We start from the raw sequence: 19,971 nt of genomic DNA on the forward strand, positions 1-19,971 counted from the left end.
CGCTGAACTTTACAGGGATTTCCTTGAAAGGAACAAAGAGTTACGATCATGGCTGAGATCCCTCGGGTGAAGTCCCTCTCAAGTCTCCACGCTCTCAGGAGGTGATCACAAAAGGTTTTGGATTGTTTCATACCCAAGCAGGGAAGAGAGCGGTTCCGTAGGCTCCGTCCCCCTGCCTAGCAGCCTGCAGGTCCCGCTGTCTGGTTGTAGCAGTAGGTTGGGCTGAAACACGAGGTAGGCCTCCATCACATGTCTACTCTAGCACAGCAGCTCCTGTGCAGTTTCCTCCTGCTGAGGCTCAGAGCTTAAATTTTCACATCTTCCTGGACACTGAGCTGGGAGAGGGTTTTCTTAATGCGCAGGGCAGTGAGCCGAGCTGCTCCGTTGGCGTACCAGCACTCTCGCATCATCTTGCCCATCACCCGTAGTGCCTGGGCAAGAAACAAGAGCAAATGTCAGTGCCCTGCTCTTCCCCTGAGCCCACGTGGGTCTGCCAGGCTGCTGCTCTGCCTGGGCATTCACACAGCCTCCACATCCCCCAAAATCAGAGCACACCTTACAGTACTTGTTACCTCATCCTGGGGGAATCACAGAATGGTTTGAGTTGGAAGAGACCCTAAAGCCCATCTCATTCCATGCCCTGCCATGGGCAGGGACACCTTCCACTATCCCAGGCTGCTCAAAGTCCCATCCAACCTTGGACACTTTCAGGGAAGAGGCAGCCCCAGCTTCTCTGGGCATCCTGTGCCAGGGCCTCACCACCCTCACAGGGAGAGATCATCAAGTCCAACCTATGACCTAACCTAACACCTCCTCATCAACTAAACCATGGCCCTGAGTGCCATGCCCAGTCTTTTCTCAAACATGTCCAGGGACAGTGACTCCTCCACCTCCCTGGGCAGAAGATTCCAGTACCCAATCACTCTTTCAGTGAAGAATTTTTTCCTGATGTCCAAGCTAAACTTCCCCTGGCACAGCTTAAGACTGTGTCCTCTCCTGTCAGTGGTTGCCTGGGAGCAGAGACCCCACCTGGCCACAGCCACCTTTCAGGGAGTTGTAGAGAGTGATGAGGTCTCCCCTGAGCCTCCTTTTGGCCAGGCTGAACACCCCCAGCTCCCTCAGCCGTTCCTCACAGGGTTTGTGTTCCCAGCCCCTCCACAGCCTCATTGCCCCCTCTGGACAGGCTGAAGCATCTCAATCTCCTTCCTAAACTGAGGGCCCAGAACTGGACACAGCACTCGAGGTGTGCCCTCACCAGTGCCAAGTACAGGGGAGGAATGATCTCCCTGCTGCTGCTGGCCACACCATTCCTGGTCCAGGCTCTCTTGGCCACCTGGACACACTGCTGGCTCACTCTCAGTCAGCTGCCAACCAGTACCCCCAAGCCCCTTTCTGCCTGGCCACTGTCCAGCCACTCTGTCCCCAGCCTGCAGTGCTGCATCATCACCAGACCCCCAGAAATCTGCCTGGGTGGTGGAGTTGGGAATTGTGTTCCCAGGAGAACAGAGTCCTGCACTCCCCCACAGCGCCTGCTCCACCTCTGACACAACTCAGCTCCCCGCTAGCCAGAATTACAAACCCCGGGGGCTCAAGACAAAAAAAACCTGGGTTCCAGGAGTGATTCTCAGTTCCTCATTTTCGTTTTGTCTTAAAAAAGGGAAGGGGGTGGCAGTGAGGCAACCTGATGGGATGTTGTGGCAGCCGGCGGCGGAGTCGGCGCGGCCGCGGCGCCCATCGGGGAGCCAGGGATCCGCTCTGCAGCAGCCTGTCCAAAGCTCCACGACGCTCACGACTCAGCACGGAGAGCACCAGCAACAGCTCACAAACGGGACACTCGAGATTTGCACATGCACAGGAAGCACGGACAGAGATGAGCCACCCACGGGCAGACACCGCACGGCTATGAGGAGATGACCAGGCACGGGGACACGCGCACCTCGCGCATGCAGACACCGGGCGCCCGCCGGGGCGCCCACTTGGACTTTTGTTTTTCAAGCTTAAGAAAAGGAGGGAGAACGGTTTTGTGAAGCTGATACAACTGTTCTGGCTCAGCCTCTTGGAAGAGAGCACCATTTGTTTTGCTTTTTCTGCATTAATGTGCCAGTCCCTGGAAAAATCCTCGAGAGTACGGCAAGAAAACTTTCCCTTTCCCTTCCCACTCCCGGCACCGAGCACCCGGGGCTGGCTCCGACCCCACCAATGGGTGCTCAACGCACGCTGAACTTTACAGGGATTTCCTTGAAAGGAACAAAGAGTTACGATCATGGCTGAGATCCCTCGGGTGAAGTCCCTCTCAAGTCTCCACGCTCTCAGGAGGTGATCACAAAAGGTTTTGGATTGTTTCATACCCAAGCAGGGAAGAGAGCGGTTCCGTAGGCTCCGTCCCCCTGCCTAGCAGCCTGCAGGTCCCGCTGTCTGGTTGTAGCAGTAGGTTGGGCTGAAACACGAGGTAGGCCTCCATCACATGTCTACTCTAGCACAGCAGCTCCTGTGCAGTTTCCTCCTGCTGAGGCTCAGAGCTTAAATTTTCACATCTTCCTGGACACTGAGCTGGGAGAGGGTTTTCTTAATGCGCAGGGCAGTGAGCCGAGCTGCTCCGTTGGCGTACCAGCACTCTCGCATCATCTTGCCCATCACCCGTAGTGCCTGGGCAAGAAACAAGAGCAAATGTCAGTGCCCTGCTCTTCCCCTGAGCCCACGTGGGTCTGCCAGGCTGCTGCTCTGCCTGGGCACTGACACAGCCTCCACATCCCCCAAAATCAGAGCACACCTTACAGTACTTGTTACCTCATCCTGGGGGAATCACAGAATGGTTTGAGTTGGAAGAGACCCTAAAGCCCATCTCATTCCATGCCCTGCCATGGGCAGGGACACCTTCCACTATCCCAGGCTGCTCAAAGTCCCATCCAACCTTGGACACTTTCAGGGAAGAGGCAGCCCCAGCTTCTCTGGGCATCCTGTGCCAGGGCCTCACCACCCTCACAGGGAGGAATTTCTTCCCAATATCCCACCTAACCCTGCCCTCTGGCAGCAGGAAACCACCCCGTCTTGTCCTGGAATTCCTTGTAAAGATTCTCCCCCCCTTTTTCTTGCAGACTCCTTTCAAATACTGCAGGGACATAATCAGGTCACCCCAAAGCTCCTGTCCTCCAGGCTGGACAATCCCAGTTCTCTCAGCCTTTCCTCACAGGAGAGGAAGGGGACATGGAGATGAAAGCAGACCTCACCTCATAGCTCTGCCACCAGTTTGGGATGTTTGGCCGCAATTTCTGGTCACACACAACCTTCCGCATCTCCTCAATCGAGGGATCAGAGGGCACAAGGTCGTAGTAGGGAAGCTGATACTCCTCATGGATACCTGAAAAACAGAGCAGGAAAAATCAAATTCCAGGGAACAGGGACCGTGGCCACTGTGCTTGCTAAAGACAGACGGAGAGAGGTTTGGGCTCCATGACTCACTGCTGAGATGCGTCAACACTTTGCAGTTATTTAGAACAGAAATGAAGAATCTGGAATTGGAGTTAACAAGAAAAATTCAGGGAAATAAAATGCAGCTGCCTAAACTGGAACGGAGTCAGCAGGCTGGGATCAACACCTCCCAGCAAGGCGCCAGGGTCACTGAACCTCCACAGCAGTGGGACTGTCACACGTGGGATGATGCTGCAGCTGCACGTGCAAAGACATTTATACTGATCTGGGGAGTCCCCCAGCAGTCAGCACCACCATTTCCTGAAAATCCATCCAGAGGAACACCAGCCACCACTGGGAGCACCAACACCCTTCACCCAGCACTGGCTGGGCTTAGTGTGGTCATTTCTGTTACCTTTGTGGTCATTTCTGTTCCCTTTGTGGTCACTTCTGTTACCTCCCTAGGTGACAACACACAGGGACATGTCCTCCCACAGCCCTGCTGTCCCTCAAACCTCCCAGACACGTGATCAATGGAACCCCAAGGTTGGGAGACCCAGGAGCAAGCATGGCCACTGGCCCAGGCACACAAAGTTTACCTCCTGCATTGCACCTTCGGGCAATCTCCCAGTAGACCAAGCCCAAGGCGTAGATATCAGCACATTTAAATGAATCAAAATGCTTCATGTTGATGGTTTCATCCAAGACTTCTGGGGCCATGTATCTGCACAAAGAAAGGAAAAGCATTTTCATTCTGATAGGGAATTCTCTGGAAGACAGTAAATGAAAACAAAAAAGAAAAAGCTCTGCTTGGCACAGCTACTGTCAGAACAGAACTGGGCCCCATGATCTTAAGAGAGTGAAGAAAATAACTCAAGAACAACAGCACGATGGGAAAAGACTAGAAATGTCCCAAAACGAAAAAAGGAAAAGCTCTGCTTGGCACAGCCACCGTCAGAACAGAACTGGGCCCCGTGATCTAAGAGAGTGAAGAAAATAACTCAAGAACAACAGCAAGATGGGAAAAGACTAGAAATGTCCCAAAACTAAATCAGGCTCCCACCAGAAGGTGCCAAAGGCTTTAGTGAGGCCAAGCTTGTTGTCATGTATTCAATGAGCTCCTGTGCCAGGTTTACATGGCCGGCCCACACCCCCCAGTGTGGTGACCCTGGACCATCCCTTTGGTCATCCCTTTGGCATCAACCATGCTGCAAGACACTGGGAAACGCTAAACTCAGAGAATTCCCCCAGTGCTCAACCCACAGCTCAGGCATTTCCAGCCACCCCAATGCCCACACAAGCATTTTCCTACCGTTTGGTTCCAACCCTCTGGTTGGGGGCGATGTCGATCGTGTCCGTGACGGAGTCGTGCCGGACGGCCAGGCCGAGGTCAGCGATGGCACACGTGCCGTTCTTCTTCACCAAAATGTTCTTGGATTTCAGGTCTCTGTGAGCAATCCCAGGTTTTCCTAGCAGAGCAAAAATAAAAAGCAGCAAGGGTCAAGCTGGGGAAATCCATTTGTTGAACTGGCACAGAGGCAGAAGCGGATTTCAGGGCGTTAAACCCGCTGTTGCAACACTTTTTCCTGTTTAGGTTCATAAGGAACAGAGCAGGGAAAGGCTCCAGTCGTGCTTTGGAGGCGCCTCTGATGCAGTGGCACGCAGAGGCCTCAAGAGGGATGTAAACTCCACATCCCAGCATAGGTGCCGACGTCAGGAGTTTGTGATTCTGCTTCTGCCTGTGCTCACATCCCACCCAGGCAGCGCCAATTTTAGGATGGGATGTGAAATGGTGATATAACTCCTGGGAGCGAGCGCCAGGTTAACCCACTTCACAGGCAGCCAAAGCAATCGCTCTATTTCTGCTCGATAACCACCAGATGAAGCCGGGCTGACTCAGGCAGGGTTTGCTGCACAGCACATCAGCTCCTTTCAGCAATGCTGCTTTATCTCCCCTCAAGAATTCCCAGTGTAGCTTTTACCCTGAGTGCCCACGATCTCCATGTGCAGGTGGGCCAGCCCGCTGGCAGCAGACAGGGCGAGCTTGATCATGCCCTCGATGGTCACCGTGTAGCGGTTCAGGTAATCAAAGAGAGAGCCGTGCTCGTGGTAGTCAGACACGAGCCACAGCTGGGTCCACGTCCCATTATCTGCAACAGGAAAGAGATGGAGCTCAGGCAGATCCAGGAATGGCCACTGAGCATTCCATGTGTTGTGGGGACAGAGCAGAGCTGCTGGGTAAGGCTGCAGCTCAATAGGGGCAAGTAAGAAATGGCTCAAATCATAGTGTGGCCAGCAGGACCACAGCAGTGACTTTCCCCCTTGCCAGGCACTGGTGAGGCAACAGCTCGAAATCTGGGGTCAGTTTTGGGCAGTGTAGAGGACCAGAGACTTAATCAGCTTTAAGTCCCCCATGTCAAGAAAGACATGGAGGTGCTGGAATGTGACCAGAGATGGGCAATGGAGCTGGAAGGGAGTGGGTAACTTCTGAAGAGCAGCTGAGGGAGCTGGAGGGCTCAACCTGAAGAAAAGGAGGCTCAGGCGGGACCTTCTCATGCTGTTCAACTTCTTGAAGGAGAATGGACGTGCTGGAATGTGACCAGAAATGGGCAGTGGAGCTGGGAGGGAGTGGGTAACTTCTGAAGAGCAGCTGAGGGAGCTGGAGGGCTTCACCTGAAGAAAAGGAGGCTCATGCTGTTTAACCTCTTGACAAGAGGATGGAGCCAGGTGGGGTAACAAGCAACAGGACCAGAGGAAATGGCCGAAAGTCACACCAGGGAAGGTTTAGATTGGATATTAGAGAAAACTTCTTGGAAAGGGTGGTGAGGCACTGGAACTGGCTGCTCAGTGGTGAAGCCCCAGGCACTCTTACCTTTGTTATCTGCAGCAATGAATCCCAGGATGTTCTCATGCCTCAGCATCACGGTTTGGTAGATCTCTGCCTCCCTGAACCAGGAGCGCTCCTCACGAGACGAGAAGATCTTCACGGCCACGTCGCCCCCGCGCCACCTGCCCCGCCACACCTCCCCAAAGCGGCCCTTGCCGATGATCTCCTGAAGGACAATGGTCCGAGCCACCGTCCGCTGGACAAACAGAGGCAGGCCTGGGGACAAGGAATGGAAGGAATGAATCCCTGTGCTGATAGAAGGTCTCCTCCAGCCAGGTCTCATAAGATCTTGGAGATTTATTTCACACCCAAGATAGCTCAGCTACCTCAGATGGCATAAAATCAGCAGGGTGGTTTCTGTGGTAGTGTTGGAAACAGAAAAGTTTTAATAAAAGGCAAAATAACAAAGCTCTTTATAGAGAAAACCTGAGCCAGGTGCAAGAGGTCCTTGCTCTTGGTAAAACACCCCACAAAAGCAATTAGTTCCTTTGTTCTCTTCTTCTTCTAGTGAATTGCTTAGGTGGGACTTTTTGGCTCCTGTCCAATCCTTAAGTTTGAGGTGAAGTCCCTCAGGTCCTATGAGGTGTCTTCTTTGCTAATTGAGGAAAGAAACTTCTGGGCTTTTTTTCCTTTTTAAGGAGACAAAGGATAATTTGGTCACTCTGTCAACAGGGGGCACATTCCTACACTGTGGTAGCAAAAAAACCTCCTGAAACCCCAGAGGCTGAAGAATGCCCTCAAACCCAGCAGGCTCTACATTTGATAACAAGTGGGAGCCTGAGCAGGACCCAAACCAGGGAATGGTGGCAGCTCCTGTGTGGGATGTGCCACTGCTTGGGCAGCATCTGCATTTTGCTTTGAAGCAGAGATCCAGCATGGAGCAGTTGGGGAACTTCTGCTTCATGACAGATGAAAGGAACTGCAGCCTCAATATGCAAAGAATGGAACTTGAAGTCAGTTTCTGCAAAAAAGCAGAAACCCCCCAAATTTCTCTTAAGAAAGGAGTCCCAACATCACTGTAATTGCTTACAGAAAGCACTGAGCTCACCTGCCCACAGCATGCATAGAAGAGATGCCAAATATTTTATATATAGCAGCAGATGTGCTGCTGAAGGTTTATTCCCTGGTCAAATACCAGGTTGTGACATTCTCTGCCTCTGTGGATTTTCCTACAGTTTCCATCTGCTGCAGAATCCCTTATATTCTTTAACCCAACTACCTTCCTAGTTCAAAGGCACCACTAAACAGTGACTTTCCATCTATTCAGGGGATTCCTTTCCAACACTGCACATCATCCACCTGGGAAGGCCCAAGGGTTCTTTGGGTGAAACGGGCTGTGCAAATGCACTGTTTGCACTGTAAAATGTTGATCTGCTGGGATCTTCCCCATTTTCCTGCAGCTTTGATGCAGGTGACACCCTGCATTCTCCTCTGAAAGCCAACAACACACAGGTTAGCAGTTAATGGCTGCTTCCAACACAAATCCTGTTCCAAGGCTAAACTGGGGACAGATGCAGCTGTTTGCTCTTGCAGCTAAGGAGGAGTTTAACTATTGCTCCTACCTGAACAAACATGAGACCACCACACGACTGAATGTAAACATCCCTTCAAGTTCCTCATGACAGACCCCCTGAACAGGCTCTGGGGCAGCAACCTCAGTGCTGTGGCAAAGCTGTGGCCACCACTAGCCCAAAGAGACAACTGCAAGTTCTCACTGGTCACGTCCCACCATCTCGCAATACCTGAGCCAGAGCCGGAGGTGGAGAGATCATAGACCAGATCTTGCAAGGTCTTGTCCTTGGAAAGGCACATTTCACAAGAAGGATCCTCCATGTCCAGCCTCTGGCGGTTGTGATAGACCCGTTGGTGGTGATGGAACACAAAAACCACAATGATCATGACAACAAACACGAGGAACACGGGCCCGGCAATCACCGCCACCAGCTCCACGGGACCCCAGCTTGACGGGGGCTCGTTGTCTTTCAGGTGTCCTTGGGAGGAAAGGGAGGAGAGAAACAGGCATTTTGAATGCATTTTGAGAAAATTAGCATTGCTTTGAGGACTTCTGTGTGTTTTACTGAAGAGTCTGGGCAAGCCTGAGGACACATTAAATAACACTGCTAAAGTGGTGGGGCTGATCGTCAGGCAGGCAAAATGCAGCTGAAAGCCCAAAAAGAAGATGGAGCTGCAATTGTGGGATCAGTTCGTTCACTCTTTTAAACAGGAGTGGATTCTGGGCTGATTTTCCAGAACAGTCTGCAGTTCACCTTCCATTTGAACTCAACCATTGGGCCAGGGCTCCCTGCTCCCTCTTTCCCTTTCACCCTGCAACAATCAGTGAACTTGTACCTGACGACAATTATTTGTTGTTCTGAGCACAGATGAGACCTCCCCACTGCTCCCAAGGAAAATGACTCTGCAGTCTTCCCAGCACCCACTAAAAACCAGCCCAAAACAGAAAGTAGGAGGTGTGAGGAAGCACCACATGCCCTCTCTGTCCCAGGGATGAGAAGCAGAAGTTTCCCACACCCTCACTCAGAGGCAGGGCTCCTTCCCCTGCATGTGTTCTGAACACAGCACCTTCCTCCCCACACACTTTGCTCTGAAGCTGCTGCAATGTTCCTCTAATTTTTCTCAGCGCTGAAAAGCTTTGGAGTCTTGGAAGGGAAGCAAGACCAGCTGATAAAGGCAGGGCCAGCTCAGTGACAAAGGGAACACACACATTCCCATTTGAATTTGAAGTAGTTTGTTATTTCCACTTTACAGATGAAGGAAATAAACCCAGCGCTCAAGTTCATGCAGCAACTGAAGGGAAGAAGTGAAAACAGGGCTGAGAACTCTAAATTCCCAATCCCAAACAGACAGCTCCTCTCCTCCCACTTCAAACACATGATTTATCTCACTTTTGACTTACCACTGGGAACCATTAAATCAATTTTGTTGCAAAAATCGGAGTAGCAGCAGTGAGTATTACGCAGATCCTCTGAACTCAGACAATAGAAGGGTTTCCCAGCAGGAATCAGTTTGGCCTCAGGAATGCAGGTCCGAACGTGGTGTTTGACACCATCCAGGTTGAACACTGAGACCATGCAGGCACCGTCCGTCTCACACGTGGAGTTGGCTTGTTTGCAGTCAGAGCACAGACATGTCAAAGCTGAAATCAAAACAAGATCAACTCCTTAAAACCCACAGAGAGCAAAAGCTCGAACCAGAGGAAACCTTCTTTAAATTCTCCATTTCAAGAGCCGTTCTCAAGCTGTGGAAGAACCGGCTCTGCAAACAGCACAGGTCACACTCAGTATTCCAGACCTGCAAGAATCCAATTTCAGCATGAAGCAGAGTGTGGAGGCAGAGGAGCCTTTCCAGGAGGTGCCTGTCCAGGCAGCCCTTTGCCTGCCCCTGTTGCAATCACACCAGCCATGACCCAAACCATCCCTCAAACCGACCGCGATCCCCTCCCAGCCCAACCTCGGCTCAGACTCAACCCAAACCCAAAAATTACTCCAAACTGACTGAGCTGATTCCACCTGGGCTGACTGTCCAGGCTCCCTGGAGCTGCCTAATGTGGGCTGGCAAGGAATGACCACCTCAGCTCAGGGCAGCAGCTGGCAGAGGCCAAAGCAAACCCAATCCCAGCTGACTGCACGAGCCAGGCGTGCACACCCAGCTAGATCAGCCACTTATTTAATAACTGCCTTCCTGATCCCAGACACTACCTTGGGTCAAATAAATTCCTGGCTTTTTGCCTGCTCTCCACGAAGATTATTTGGATAAAGAGAAGGAGAAACTCTGAGGCAGATTCCCACATTTTTCCACCTCCCAGCTGTCACTGTACTTTTCTCAAGCTGCCTGAAAAACTGTAAGCAAATCTCCAGGCCTTGCCATCCTTGGGAACAAAGAGGAATCCAACAATGTCATGAAGAAGGGTGGGGCTTGTTTAGCAGCACGCTGGGTTTTCACCAGCTTTCATCAGCTCTCCCAGCCTTCCCAGAGGGAATCCAAAACATGTCCTTACCCGCTGCAGAAATGGGCTTTCAGGTAGGGAGGGTGTGAAGAAGGGTTTTAAAAGATACAAGTGCCACAGTTAACTCTGCCCAGGCCGATCTAAATCCTCTCAGTGTAAAGTCACACACAAAGTCACCCTCAACACTTGTGTGTGGGGCCATTTTACCCCTAAGCTTAATGAAAAACAAGCTGCTCCTGATTTACTCAGGGCTCCTTTAGGAGGAAGACACCCATTAGCCCTTATCCCAGAGAGCTGGGTAAATCAATCAGGGTAATTGCATTACTATTCACTTAATTCTCTCTGGATGCTGCTCCTCCTTTTCCAGCTGCTGTTGTGAGCTCTTTCAGATGGGCTCAGTGTGGGTGCTGGTTAGTTTGGAATCAACAGATCCAAACTGCAGTGAAAAGCCAGTGACAGGAGCCAAGGGAAGGGCTGGAGCTGTGTCAGGAGAGTTTAGGATGGGTACAGGGAAAGGTTCTTCCCCCAGAGGGTGCTGGGCACTGCCCTGAGGCTGCCAGGAGTGTTTGGACACTGATCTCAAGGATGCACAGGGTGGGATTTTGAGATGTCTCCACAAGACCAGGAATTGGACTGGATGATCCTGGTGGGCCCTTTCCAGCTCAGAATATTTCATGATTCTGTAACTCTGTGATGAAAAGCTGAAGAGCTGTTGAGTGAGACACCTTTAAAAAGCATCATGAGCAAATGGAGCCTCCTACCAGGTGCTCAGCACAGAGAAAAGGGACATGGGACAGAAAATGGACAGGGAAGACTGATCTGTGTTGAGAAGGGTGGAGAACACCCATAGATTCTGAAGATTTTGAGAGGAAATGTTATAATGAAAGGAAAAAAATCCTCCACTAACATGCACTTCAAACAGCTCCAAGATCAGTGTTTTCCCATGGTCAGCAGAGTGCAGAAGAGACAATTCTGAAAAATACATACACTTGAGGGAACAAAGGTTGGTGATAAAGGAGATTTTATGAAAATCTAAGATGGCAAAGAGCACCCAGGGCACATTCCTGCCTTCATGTCTACTTAAAAGGAAATGGTCTTTTAAAGCATCTCCCTTATTACTTATCAAAAGCTCGAGGTACAAATTAAAAACATTTAACCCACACACATTTCACTGTGTAGGTTCTTTTCAGTTTGATTTAGATACAACAAAACTGAACTTTGTTCCTGTTAGACTCATTTTTGAGGTCTCAATTCCAAGATTTAGGCTGTGGCAGTTTTGCTTCCAGAAGCTACAAAGCAAACAAAACACTTCAATGCACTAATAAAACTGGTTTTGTAAACTACTGAGTGAATTATCTGGCCTGAAACTGAGCATGCCTTTGAGAGGGAAAGCAGAGAAGCAGGTCGTGTCTGCTCAGTCTCATTTGTAGGATTAAAAAACAACAACAAAAAAATCAGTTTACCTGCAAGGTATGATACCAGAGCCCCAGCTTGGAGACAGAGTGAGATCCTTATCTGTTCTGTGCAGAAAGCCAAAATTTCCTGCTAAAGGAGGGGGATGCCCCACGGCTTCACCTCACCCTGCTCTCCCTCTCAGACAACTGCTCTTTTTTAACTTTAATTCTTACGTTTGCACCTCAAAAATCCCCGTGGTCAGAGAGCAGCTAGAACAAAGAGAACGGAGCCTTCAGCACACACTGTCCTTCTCTCCACCTCTCATCAGAGACCCTTGAGGGGCTTTCCAGGTATTGTTGGCCAGAACCTCCAGGCTGCAGGCAGGAACTCTCCAATTTTCTGTGTGTGCCAGGGAGGAAAGGCCTGTCTGCACCGGGGCTCACTGGGAAGCTCCTGGCAGAGAGAATTACAGAGCAACTCATGCGAGTCCAGTAACTCCAGTTTGCTTAAGCAGAAAGGCAAATTCTTCTATCAGAAACTTATGAGAAGCCAGGAAAAAGCAGCTGTTGTTTGCCCTTGGGTGGGGGACAGAAGGTGGGCAGGGAAGCAGAGCCCCCGCTGGCATCTCCTGGGTGCTCTCAGAGCAGCCGGGGCAAAGCAGGAGACAGCAGTGGATAAAAGGATTTTTCATGCCAACAGCATTCTTTTTCCTTGGGGAAGAAAAGCTCCTATTGAGCCAAACATATAATCTACTTAATAAAAAACCTGCCTGGGCTGAAGGAAATAGATGGGGTGAAGGGAAACAAAGAGCAGCTCCCAGAGCTGGGTGGCGGGGAAGGTGCGAGTGGAGCTGGGGCTGGAGCTGGAGCTGAGCCCGCCTGATGTGCTCCCCACACCGACACCAGAGCCCTGCCCAGCCCTCCAGAGACACTGCCTGAACAAGCCCAACGTTCAGCTGCAGATCCTGTGCAGGAAAAGCTTTGTTCTCACTGGAGACATGGAGCAGGTTGGAGCAGACCTTGCTGTGATTCCATCCGAGGCTGGGCCTCACTGCTCTTCCCCAAAACCTGAGAGGTCACTCAGACTGACAATAAACAAAAAAATATTATTTACTGGCAGTGCTGAGTGGCCTCTCCTCAACCCTCCACTAGCCCAGCCCAGGGTTTGACTCCTTCAAGCCCAAGAGCTGCTTCTGCTTCCCAAGTTACAGCCCCAGCTCTGAAAGGGATCCTGGGGCACAGAGGTGTCCATATCCCCTGAACAAGCCCAACGTTCAGCTGCAGATCCTGTGCAGGAAAAGCTTTGTTCTCACTGGAGACATGGAGCAGGTTGGAGCAGACCTTGCTGTGATTCGATCTGAGGCTGGGCCTCACTGCTCTTCCCCAAAACCTGAGAGGTCACTCAGACTGACAATAAACAAATATTTTTTTTTTGTTATTGGCAGTGCTGAGTGACCTCTCCTCAACCCTCCACTAGCCCAGCCCAGGGTTTGACTCCTTCAAGCCCAAGAGCTGCTTCTGCTCCCCACGAGCTGGGTTACAGCCCCAGCTCTGAAAGGATCCTGGGGCACAGAGGTGTCCATATCCCCCTGCATTAACCAGAAAAGAGGAAAAAATCAAGGGCTGTCTCTCTCTCTCCAAATCCCCCCATTAAAAACAACCTGTATTCCCAAAATGGATCCAAACAAACAGGTGGGGGGCTGCAGATTTGAGCTCTATGCTCCAGGGAGACTCAAACACTGAGCTCTGACAGGCAAAGAACATTTCTCCTCCTTTCCCAGCAACTCTCCGAGCTCATTTTGCACATATTTATTCTCACACGGAGTTGCATGTGTCAAGATGTCTCTGCAGCTAGACAGGGGAAAGTTTCACAGCAGAATCTCCTGCAATGGTGTTAACCACCTTTTGGAATACATTTTCCAGCATCTCCTAAAGCTGTGCCTAAGAAAGATGCCATTTTCTCAGGGCTGAACTCTACCTGATCAATATGTATGAGGATAATTAACCTGAAGATGATCATTGGTTAAATTGCCAATAACCACCCACGTATTTACCAGATAAACAGATTTTTTGCAGGGATTGTAGCTGCTGTTCTTTTTCAACAGTTTGAATTGAGGATGAAAGAATGACTCCCCTGACTTTGAGCCTTTGCAAGGCTCTGGAACAGGAGCTGCAGTTGATTGTGTCTTTGTGCAGCACCAAACTTAATGAGCCCCACTCTGGGAGCACCAGTTTCATGCTGCAGCAGCAAGAGAAATGGGGAACAATTGGCTTTGCAGCTCTGCTGCTTCTCTGGATGCTTTAATGGAGAGGGACGTGTGTAAACATGCTTGGAAGAAAGAAATACCTGTAGTGTCTGGCTCTGTGCTGTGCCAAAACAAAGAGCAACCTGTATCACACAGGGTAGGAACAATATCCATTCCCTCGTGGTGAGGGAGCCCAGGTGTGTCCAGGAGTCCCTGTGTGCTCCTTGTTCAGCTGGATAAAGGAACAGAGCTCCAAGGAAACAAGCAGCTCCCTTTCCTGAGGCAATGATGAGGGACACGGAGCCATCTGATGAAGGCTTTCAAAAACAAGATTTACTTTCCATTACGTTATCATGGAATCCTGGAATGGCTTGGGTTGGAAGGGACCTTAAAGCTCATTTTGTTCCACGCCACTGCCATGGGCAGGGACACCTTCCACTGTCTCAGGATGCTCCAAGCCCCCTCCAGCCTGGCCTTGGACACTTGCAGAGAAGGGGCAGCCCCAGCTTCTCTGGGCATGCTGTGCCAGGGCCTCACTGCCCTCACAGGGAGAAATTCCTTCCCAAAATCCCACCTAACCCTGCCCTCTGGCAGTGGGAAGCCATTCCCTCTTGTCCTGGCACTCCAGGCCCTTGTAAAGAGCCTCTCTCCATCCTTCTTGCAGACTCCCTTCAGGTACTGGAAGGCCACAGTCAGGTCAGCCCAAAGCTTCTGCTCTCCAGGCTGGACAATCCCAGTTCTCTCAGCCTTTCCTCACAGGAGAGGTGTTCCCTCCCTCTGAGCACCCTGCTGCCCCTTCACACTCACACTCACCCTGCCTGGTGTCCCCAGTGGGGATCCCTCCACCCCTTGCTGGGATAAATTCAAGTCCAAAGTGATCCCCAGGTGTCCCCTCCAAACCCCAGGGCCAGCTCTCCTGCACCCACTGCCCCCAAAATCCAATGTTAGGGCAGCTCTGGATGCTGTCACTGCCCATTTCTCACTCAGGAGCTGGAGAAACGAGCAGGGATCTGTCCTCCCATGATACAGCACCACCACCTCGAGCACCTTCCCTACATCTCATTTCCCTTCCAATTTCTCCTCCTGTTTTGGACTAAAACATTTCTCTTTTCCTTCTTGCTGGTGCTTATGATATCTACTGACCCACTGCTGCTACATGAAATGGAGTTAAAATTAGCTGCAAAGCACTATGAAAAACAAAGCACTTTAAAGCAAGTCATCCAGAAACCAAGCATTATCCTGGGATATTTCAAGTTGCAAGTAAGAGTCTCAACTTCTTTGAGCTGGCTGCAGTCCCCTGGCACAGGCTGGACCTGACGTGAAGGCAGCAGGGCTGACTAGAAAACACACGAAATGGAAAAAAAAACCAACCAGGGAGGAAGAATGTGGCTTTAAAGTGCACAACTTTCCCTGCATCTACTCCAGGAACACAAAAGAGCTTCTGAATGAATTGTAAATAAGGAATTGACAGGAGTCTCATCATTAAGAGGTTAATTAGAAGAAGCCTTGATGTTTCTGCTGTTGCTCTTCCAGCCAGAACACGGACACCCAGCTCCCCATTCCCTCTCTGGGCTCTGGTCTGACACTTATTTTGTGTTTTCACTTGTCAGGAAACCAGCTGAGGAGCCAACAGACCACACACACTGGTGCTGGGGAAGAACACCCTGCACACCTGATGCCCAGGTTTACCAAGGTTCCAAGACTTCAGCCCCATCGCTTCTCAGGCAATTGCAATTCCAGAGTGGAAATACATTGTTTAACATGTGGTCTGCATTCCCACATCCAGCAATCCACACTTCCAAGAAGGCCACAAAAAGCAGCATGACTTTATCAAGAGGATTTAAAGCGCAGTGAAGGCTCTTTTTCTGCTGAACAGAAATAAATAAAGAGAAGCACAGGGCAGCTGAGAGCCAGGGGCCCAAAGAAGGAGGAGCTCCCACCCAGAATTTCACCCCTGTAAAACAGAGAAGCAATCCCTGCCTGCCCTGCTCAGGGCAGGACACATTCCCAGTGTCACCACCCAGTGAACTTTGCTTGCTGCTGAGAGAACTGACGTTTGCCTCGGCTCCTTTCGCAACAGCCATTTCCGGAGCATCCACTGCTGGCAGGGAATCCAGGGGAGAAAAAAAAGAAAAAAACCAACCCAACTGTCTGGCCAAGGAGCTGGACGGGTTCAAGAATGCTTGTTGGACACTGTTTTTAATTTCCAGTTAGAGAAAGGCTTTCTTGGAAAGTTGTAGGATATAACTTACGGACCACGCACAGTTTGCCCTGATTTAACTGGGTAAATATTTGAAGCAGGTGTTAATAATAAAATCTGCTGCCCCAAAATTATTCCTCAGGGTGGGTTTTTGATTTATTTCAAGCAAAGCCGACCTGCAACACCCCTTTGCAAAGGAGCCTGGATTATTTTCCTTTATTTTTTTTCAAAGAAGGGGCTGGGGGAGTGTTGTGTGCACTGTTTACTGGCACACCGAGGTTCCCAGCACTGCAGAAATTCAGATGTTTTTCCAGCCCTTCCCGAAATAAGTAGCTGTTAAATCTCTGGTATGAAGCACAATAGCGAGGGCAGCCCCAGCATACCAAACGTGCATCATGGCTGCTGGAGCAGAGAACAATTCCCAGGGTGATCCCTGCCATCCTGCACCTCGTTCCAGGAGTGCAACTCCCTCCAGCCCCGGCTGAGCTCACACCTTGCACTGGACAAAACCTCTCAGCACACACTGAGCGGAAACAATAGTCACTCATAGAGCCCAAAATCAAAGCACCGGCAGTCGCCAAGTTTCCAGGGGATTTGTACAGTCAATTGGCCCTTTCCTGTTTATTAATTATGATTTTTTTTAATAAACATCATATTTTACCTAAGTGAATGCCTGAGAACAGCCGTGCCACGAGTGTCATCTGATCCTGCTCTGCCAGTTATCACAGAGGAGCTGAAACACCCTTGTAAGGCTGGGTTTTCACCAAAACACAGCTACTCTCCTCCCAAAATCACATTTCTACCCCCAGATCTCCCAGGTAAACCCTCACCTGCTGCCCAGGTGAGGTGTGAAGCCATTTTGTGTGCTCTAACAAGCCCGGATCTGCACACACACACACACACACACAGAGTTATTACCCTCCGACCGTCAGGTGGGAATGCAGAGCACAAACGGTGAGAGGTTGGGGAGGAGAAAAATATTCCCCAGTGGAACCTGTCAGGACAGGCACCCGAGTTACACAACAGTGCTCACCCCGATGGCCACAGAGCTGGACTGCTCTGGGAAGCCCTGGGCAGCACAGGCAGGGGCCACCAGCCCATCCTCTGTCCCCAAGAGATGCTCACTCAGGTCCTTCCTCATCCCACATCAATTTCCTTCCCAAAATCGGAGCTGAGATGCTCTGCTTGCCCCGAGCCTGCAGCAGACTCCTCATTCTCCTCCCAAACCCAGAATGATCCCTCACTCTTCCCCCCATGAGCAGCAGAACCAGGCCAAGGAAAGGAAAAGGATCAAACAACAACAGAGCAAACAACAACACAAAGAGTTCTTCCTCCCTCCAAACAAATATTTACAATTGCTCCAGTCCAGAAGCTCAGGGTATGGAAAGGTTTCCTTAAAAAGCCCCAAGTGCAGAGGGGTGGATGGCACAGACACACTGCCACCTCTGGGGCACGGGGGGCTGCCCAGTTCACCCCAGCACGGCCCACAGGACAACGGGGAGAGGCCACAAACTCCAGAAGTTCCACGACAACACGGTGGCACTGCCCACCTTGGCTGATCCACACCTCTGTGACAAGCCCAGAAAACACCTCTGAGACCCCCAAGCCCACCCTCTGTGAAACCCATAAATCCCAATTTCCATCCTTATCTCCCAAAACCAGGCTGAAGGCTCCCAGATCTCCTCCCAAGGTGAGCACAGGCCTCTTCAGAGCATCCCCTGGCACTGGGAGCCACCCCCAGCCCCAATTGCTGCTGCCTCTCCCGGACACATCCCCGTTCCCTTTGGAAAGCCCCAAACCAGCTCTGCTCCACACAAACCACACACCCCTGTGAGCCCCCCAAACATCCACCACACATCCTCGATGCCTTCAGAGTGCCCCCTGCCTCCAGAACCCCTAACCCCACGGCTCCCACCCCCAAATCCTTCCCTTCACCCTGAAACACCCGCAGCTCCCCACATCCCGAACCCCTCAGGGGCCTCCTCGCAGCCTTGGGGGCACCCCCAGGCCCCTCCAACCCTGTCGCCTCCCCCACCCCATGATCCCACCCCCGGCAGGCCCCGGCCCTTCCCCGCCGCTCCCTCAGCCCCCCGCATCGCCTCCCTGCCAGTTTCCCTCATCCTCCCTCGCTCCCCCTCACGACCCCTCCCCGGTCCTCCCCGCTCCCCTCACGGCGGGGGCGGGGGCGCCGCCATGTTGTGCCCGGTGCGGGCCGGGTCCGGCGCCGCCGCTCACTCACCGCGGGCCCCGCCGAGCGGGCCGGCCAGGAGCAGGAGCAGGACGAGCGGGAGGGCGGCGGGGCGCGGCGGGATGAGGGGGGGATAAGGGGGAGATAAGGGGGGATATGGATGAGATAAAGGGGAGATAAGGGTGGGATAAGGGGGAGATAAGGGGGAGATATGGGAGAAATAAGTGTGAGATATAGATGAGATAAGTGTGGGATATGGATGAGATATGTGTGTGCAAATGTGTGATAAGTGTGAGGTATGTGTGTGATAATTGTGAGATATGGGTGTGATAATTGTGTGTGATAAGTGTGAGATATGTGTGAGATAATTGTGAGATATGGGTGTGATAATTGTGTGTGATAAGTGTGAGATATGTGTGTGATAAGTGTGTAAGATATTTGTGATATATATGTGTGATAAGTGTGTAAACTATGTGTGAGATAAGTGTGAGATAAGTGTGAGATAAGTGTGAGATGTGTGTGATAAGTGTGTGATAAGTGTGTGATATGTATGTGTCATTTTTGTGCATGATGTGTGAGATGTGTGTGATTTTTGTGCATGGTATGTGTGTGTGACATGTTTCATTTTTGTGCGTGACATATGTGTGATTTCTGTGTGTGAGATGTGTGTGCACACACATGATGAGTGTGTTCCAGCCCGCCTGACCCGTGTTCCCGAGTGTGATTTGTGTGTGTGCAATCACGTGTGCTGTAACCACACGTGGTGTCTGTGTGTGCATTCACGGGATGCTTGTGACACCGTGCCGTGTTTGTGCAAGCACACATCACGTGTGCTCAGGTGTGAGTTGTGTGCACGTGTTCATGGGTGATTTGTGCATCTTCAGGCCTGCATGGTGTGTATGCACACACGTGTGTGCAAGCGTGATGTGTGTGGTCATGTGTACATGATTTATGTGTTCAGGCATTGTTCACGTGTGCAGCTGTGTCTGGTGTGTGCACATGTGTGATTGGTGTGTTCAAGCATGATGTGTGTGCACAGTGTGTGATGTCTGTGTTCAGGCGTTTGTGTGTGCAGCTGTGTCTGATGTGTGTGCACAGCGTGTGCTCTGTGTGTTCACGTGTTGTTTGTGTCTGGTGTGTGTACACACATGTGATTCAAATGTGACATGTGTGCAAGCACACCTGGTGTGCGTGTGTTCAGGCACAACACGTGTGCAAGCACTCATAACATGTTCAAGTGTACACGTGCTGTGTGTGCAAGCATGATTTGTGTGTGTAGGTGTGCAGGGTGTGTGTGTAAGCATGATTTGTGTGTGCAAACATGATTTTTGTGTGCAAGCATGATTTGTGTGTGTGCTTGATGTGGGAGTGTGCGTGTGCCATCCTCTTGGGGCGGTAGGGACTGAGCCACCCTGGGCTGGGCATCCCAAACCCGGGCAGGGCACCCCAGACCCTGAACAGGGCACCCCAAACCCTGGTTAGGGCACTCCAAACCCCAGGTAGGGCATCCCAAAACACAGGCTGAGCGCGGCGGGAGCCGCCCCCCCCCCCCCCGGGGGGGGGGGGGGGGGTGGGGGGGGGGGGGGGGGGGATATGTGGGGATGTGGATGAGATAAAGGAGAGATAAGGGTGGGATAAGCGGGAGATATGGGAGAAATAAGTGTGAGATATAGATGAGATAAGT

General features: G+C 51.3%; 1 protein-coding gene across 1 annotated transcript; it reads right to left on the reverse strand.

Annotated features, from left to right (window-relative positions):
• Positions 1 to 1,038: 1,038 nt before the first annotated feature.
• ACVR1B (activin A receptor type 1B) lies at positions 1,039 to 18,403 on the reverse strand. Its single transcript, XM_039703257.1, has 9 exons — positions 18,339 to 18,403; positions 9,210 to 9,449; positions 8,038 to 8,286; positions 6,281 to 6,511; positions 5,391 to 5,558; positions 4,721 to 4,877; positions 4,008 to 4,132; positions 3,228 to 3,358; positions 1,039 to 2,646 (listed from the first exon to the last, which is right to left on the reverse strand). Exons 2-9 carry the CDS (start codon positions 9,382 to 9,384, stop codon positions 2,521 to 2,523), a joined length of 1,362 nt encoding a protein of 453 aa, XP_039559191.1. The 5' UTR covers positions 9,385 to 9,449; positions 18,339 to 18,403; the 3' UTR covers positions 1,039 to 2,520.
• Between the last annotated feature and the right edge of the window lie 1,568 nt (positions 18,404 to 19,971).

The sequence above is a fragment of the Passer montanus genome, unplaced genomic scaffold (assembly GCF_014805655.1).
Source record: "Passer montanus isolate IOZ18808 unplaced genomic scaffold, ASM1480565v1 scaffold161, whole genome shotgun sequence".
Taxonomy (NCBI): domain Eukaryota; kingdom Metazoa; phylum Chordata; class Aves; order Passeriformes; family Passeridae; genus Passer; species Passer montanus.

Coding starts and splice junctions, on each gene's coding strand:
- ACVR1B (XM_039703257.1), bottom strand. CDS start 9,384: ATGGTCTCAGTGTTCAACCTGGATGGTGTCAAACACCACGTTCGGACC. Junction 5,559..6,280: donor CATTGCTGCAGATAACAAAG/GTAAGAGTGCCT, acceptor TTCCTGTTGCAG/ATAATGGGACGTGGACCCAG. Junction 2,647..3,227: donor ACTGGTGGCAGAGCTATGAG/GTGAGGTCTGCT, acceptor TTTCTTGCCCAG/GCACTACGGGTGATGGGCAA.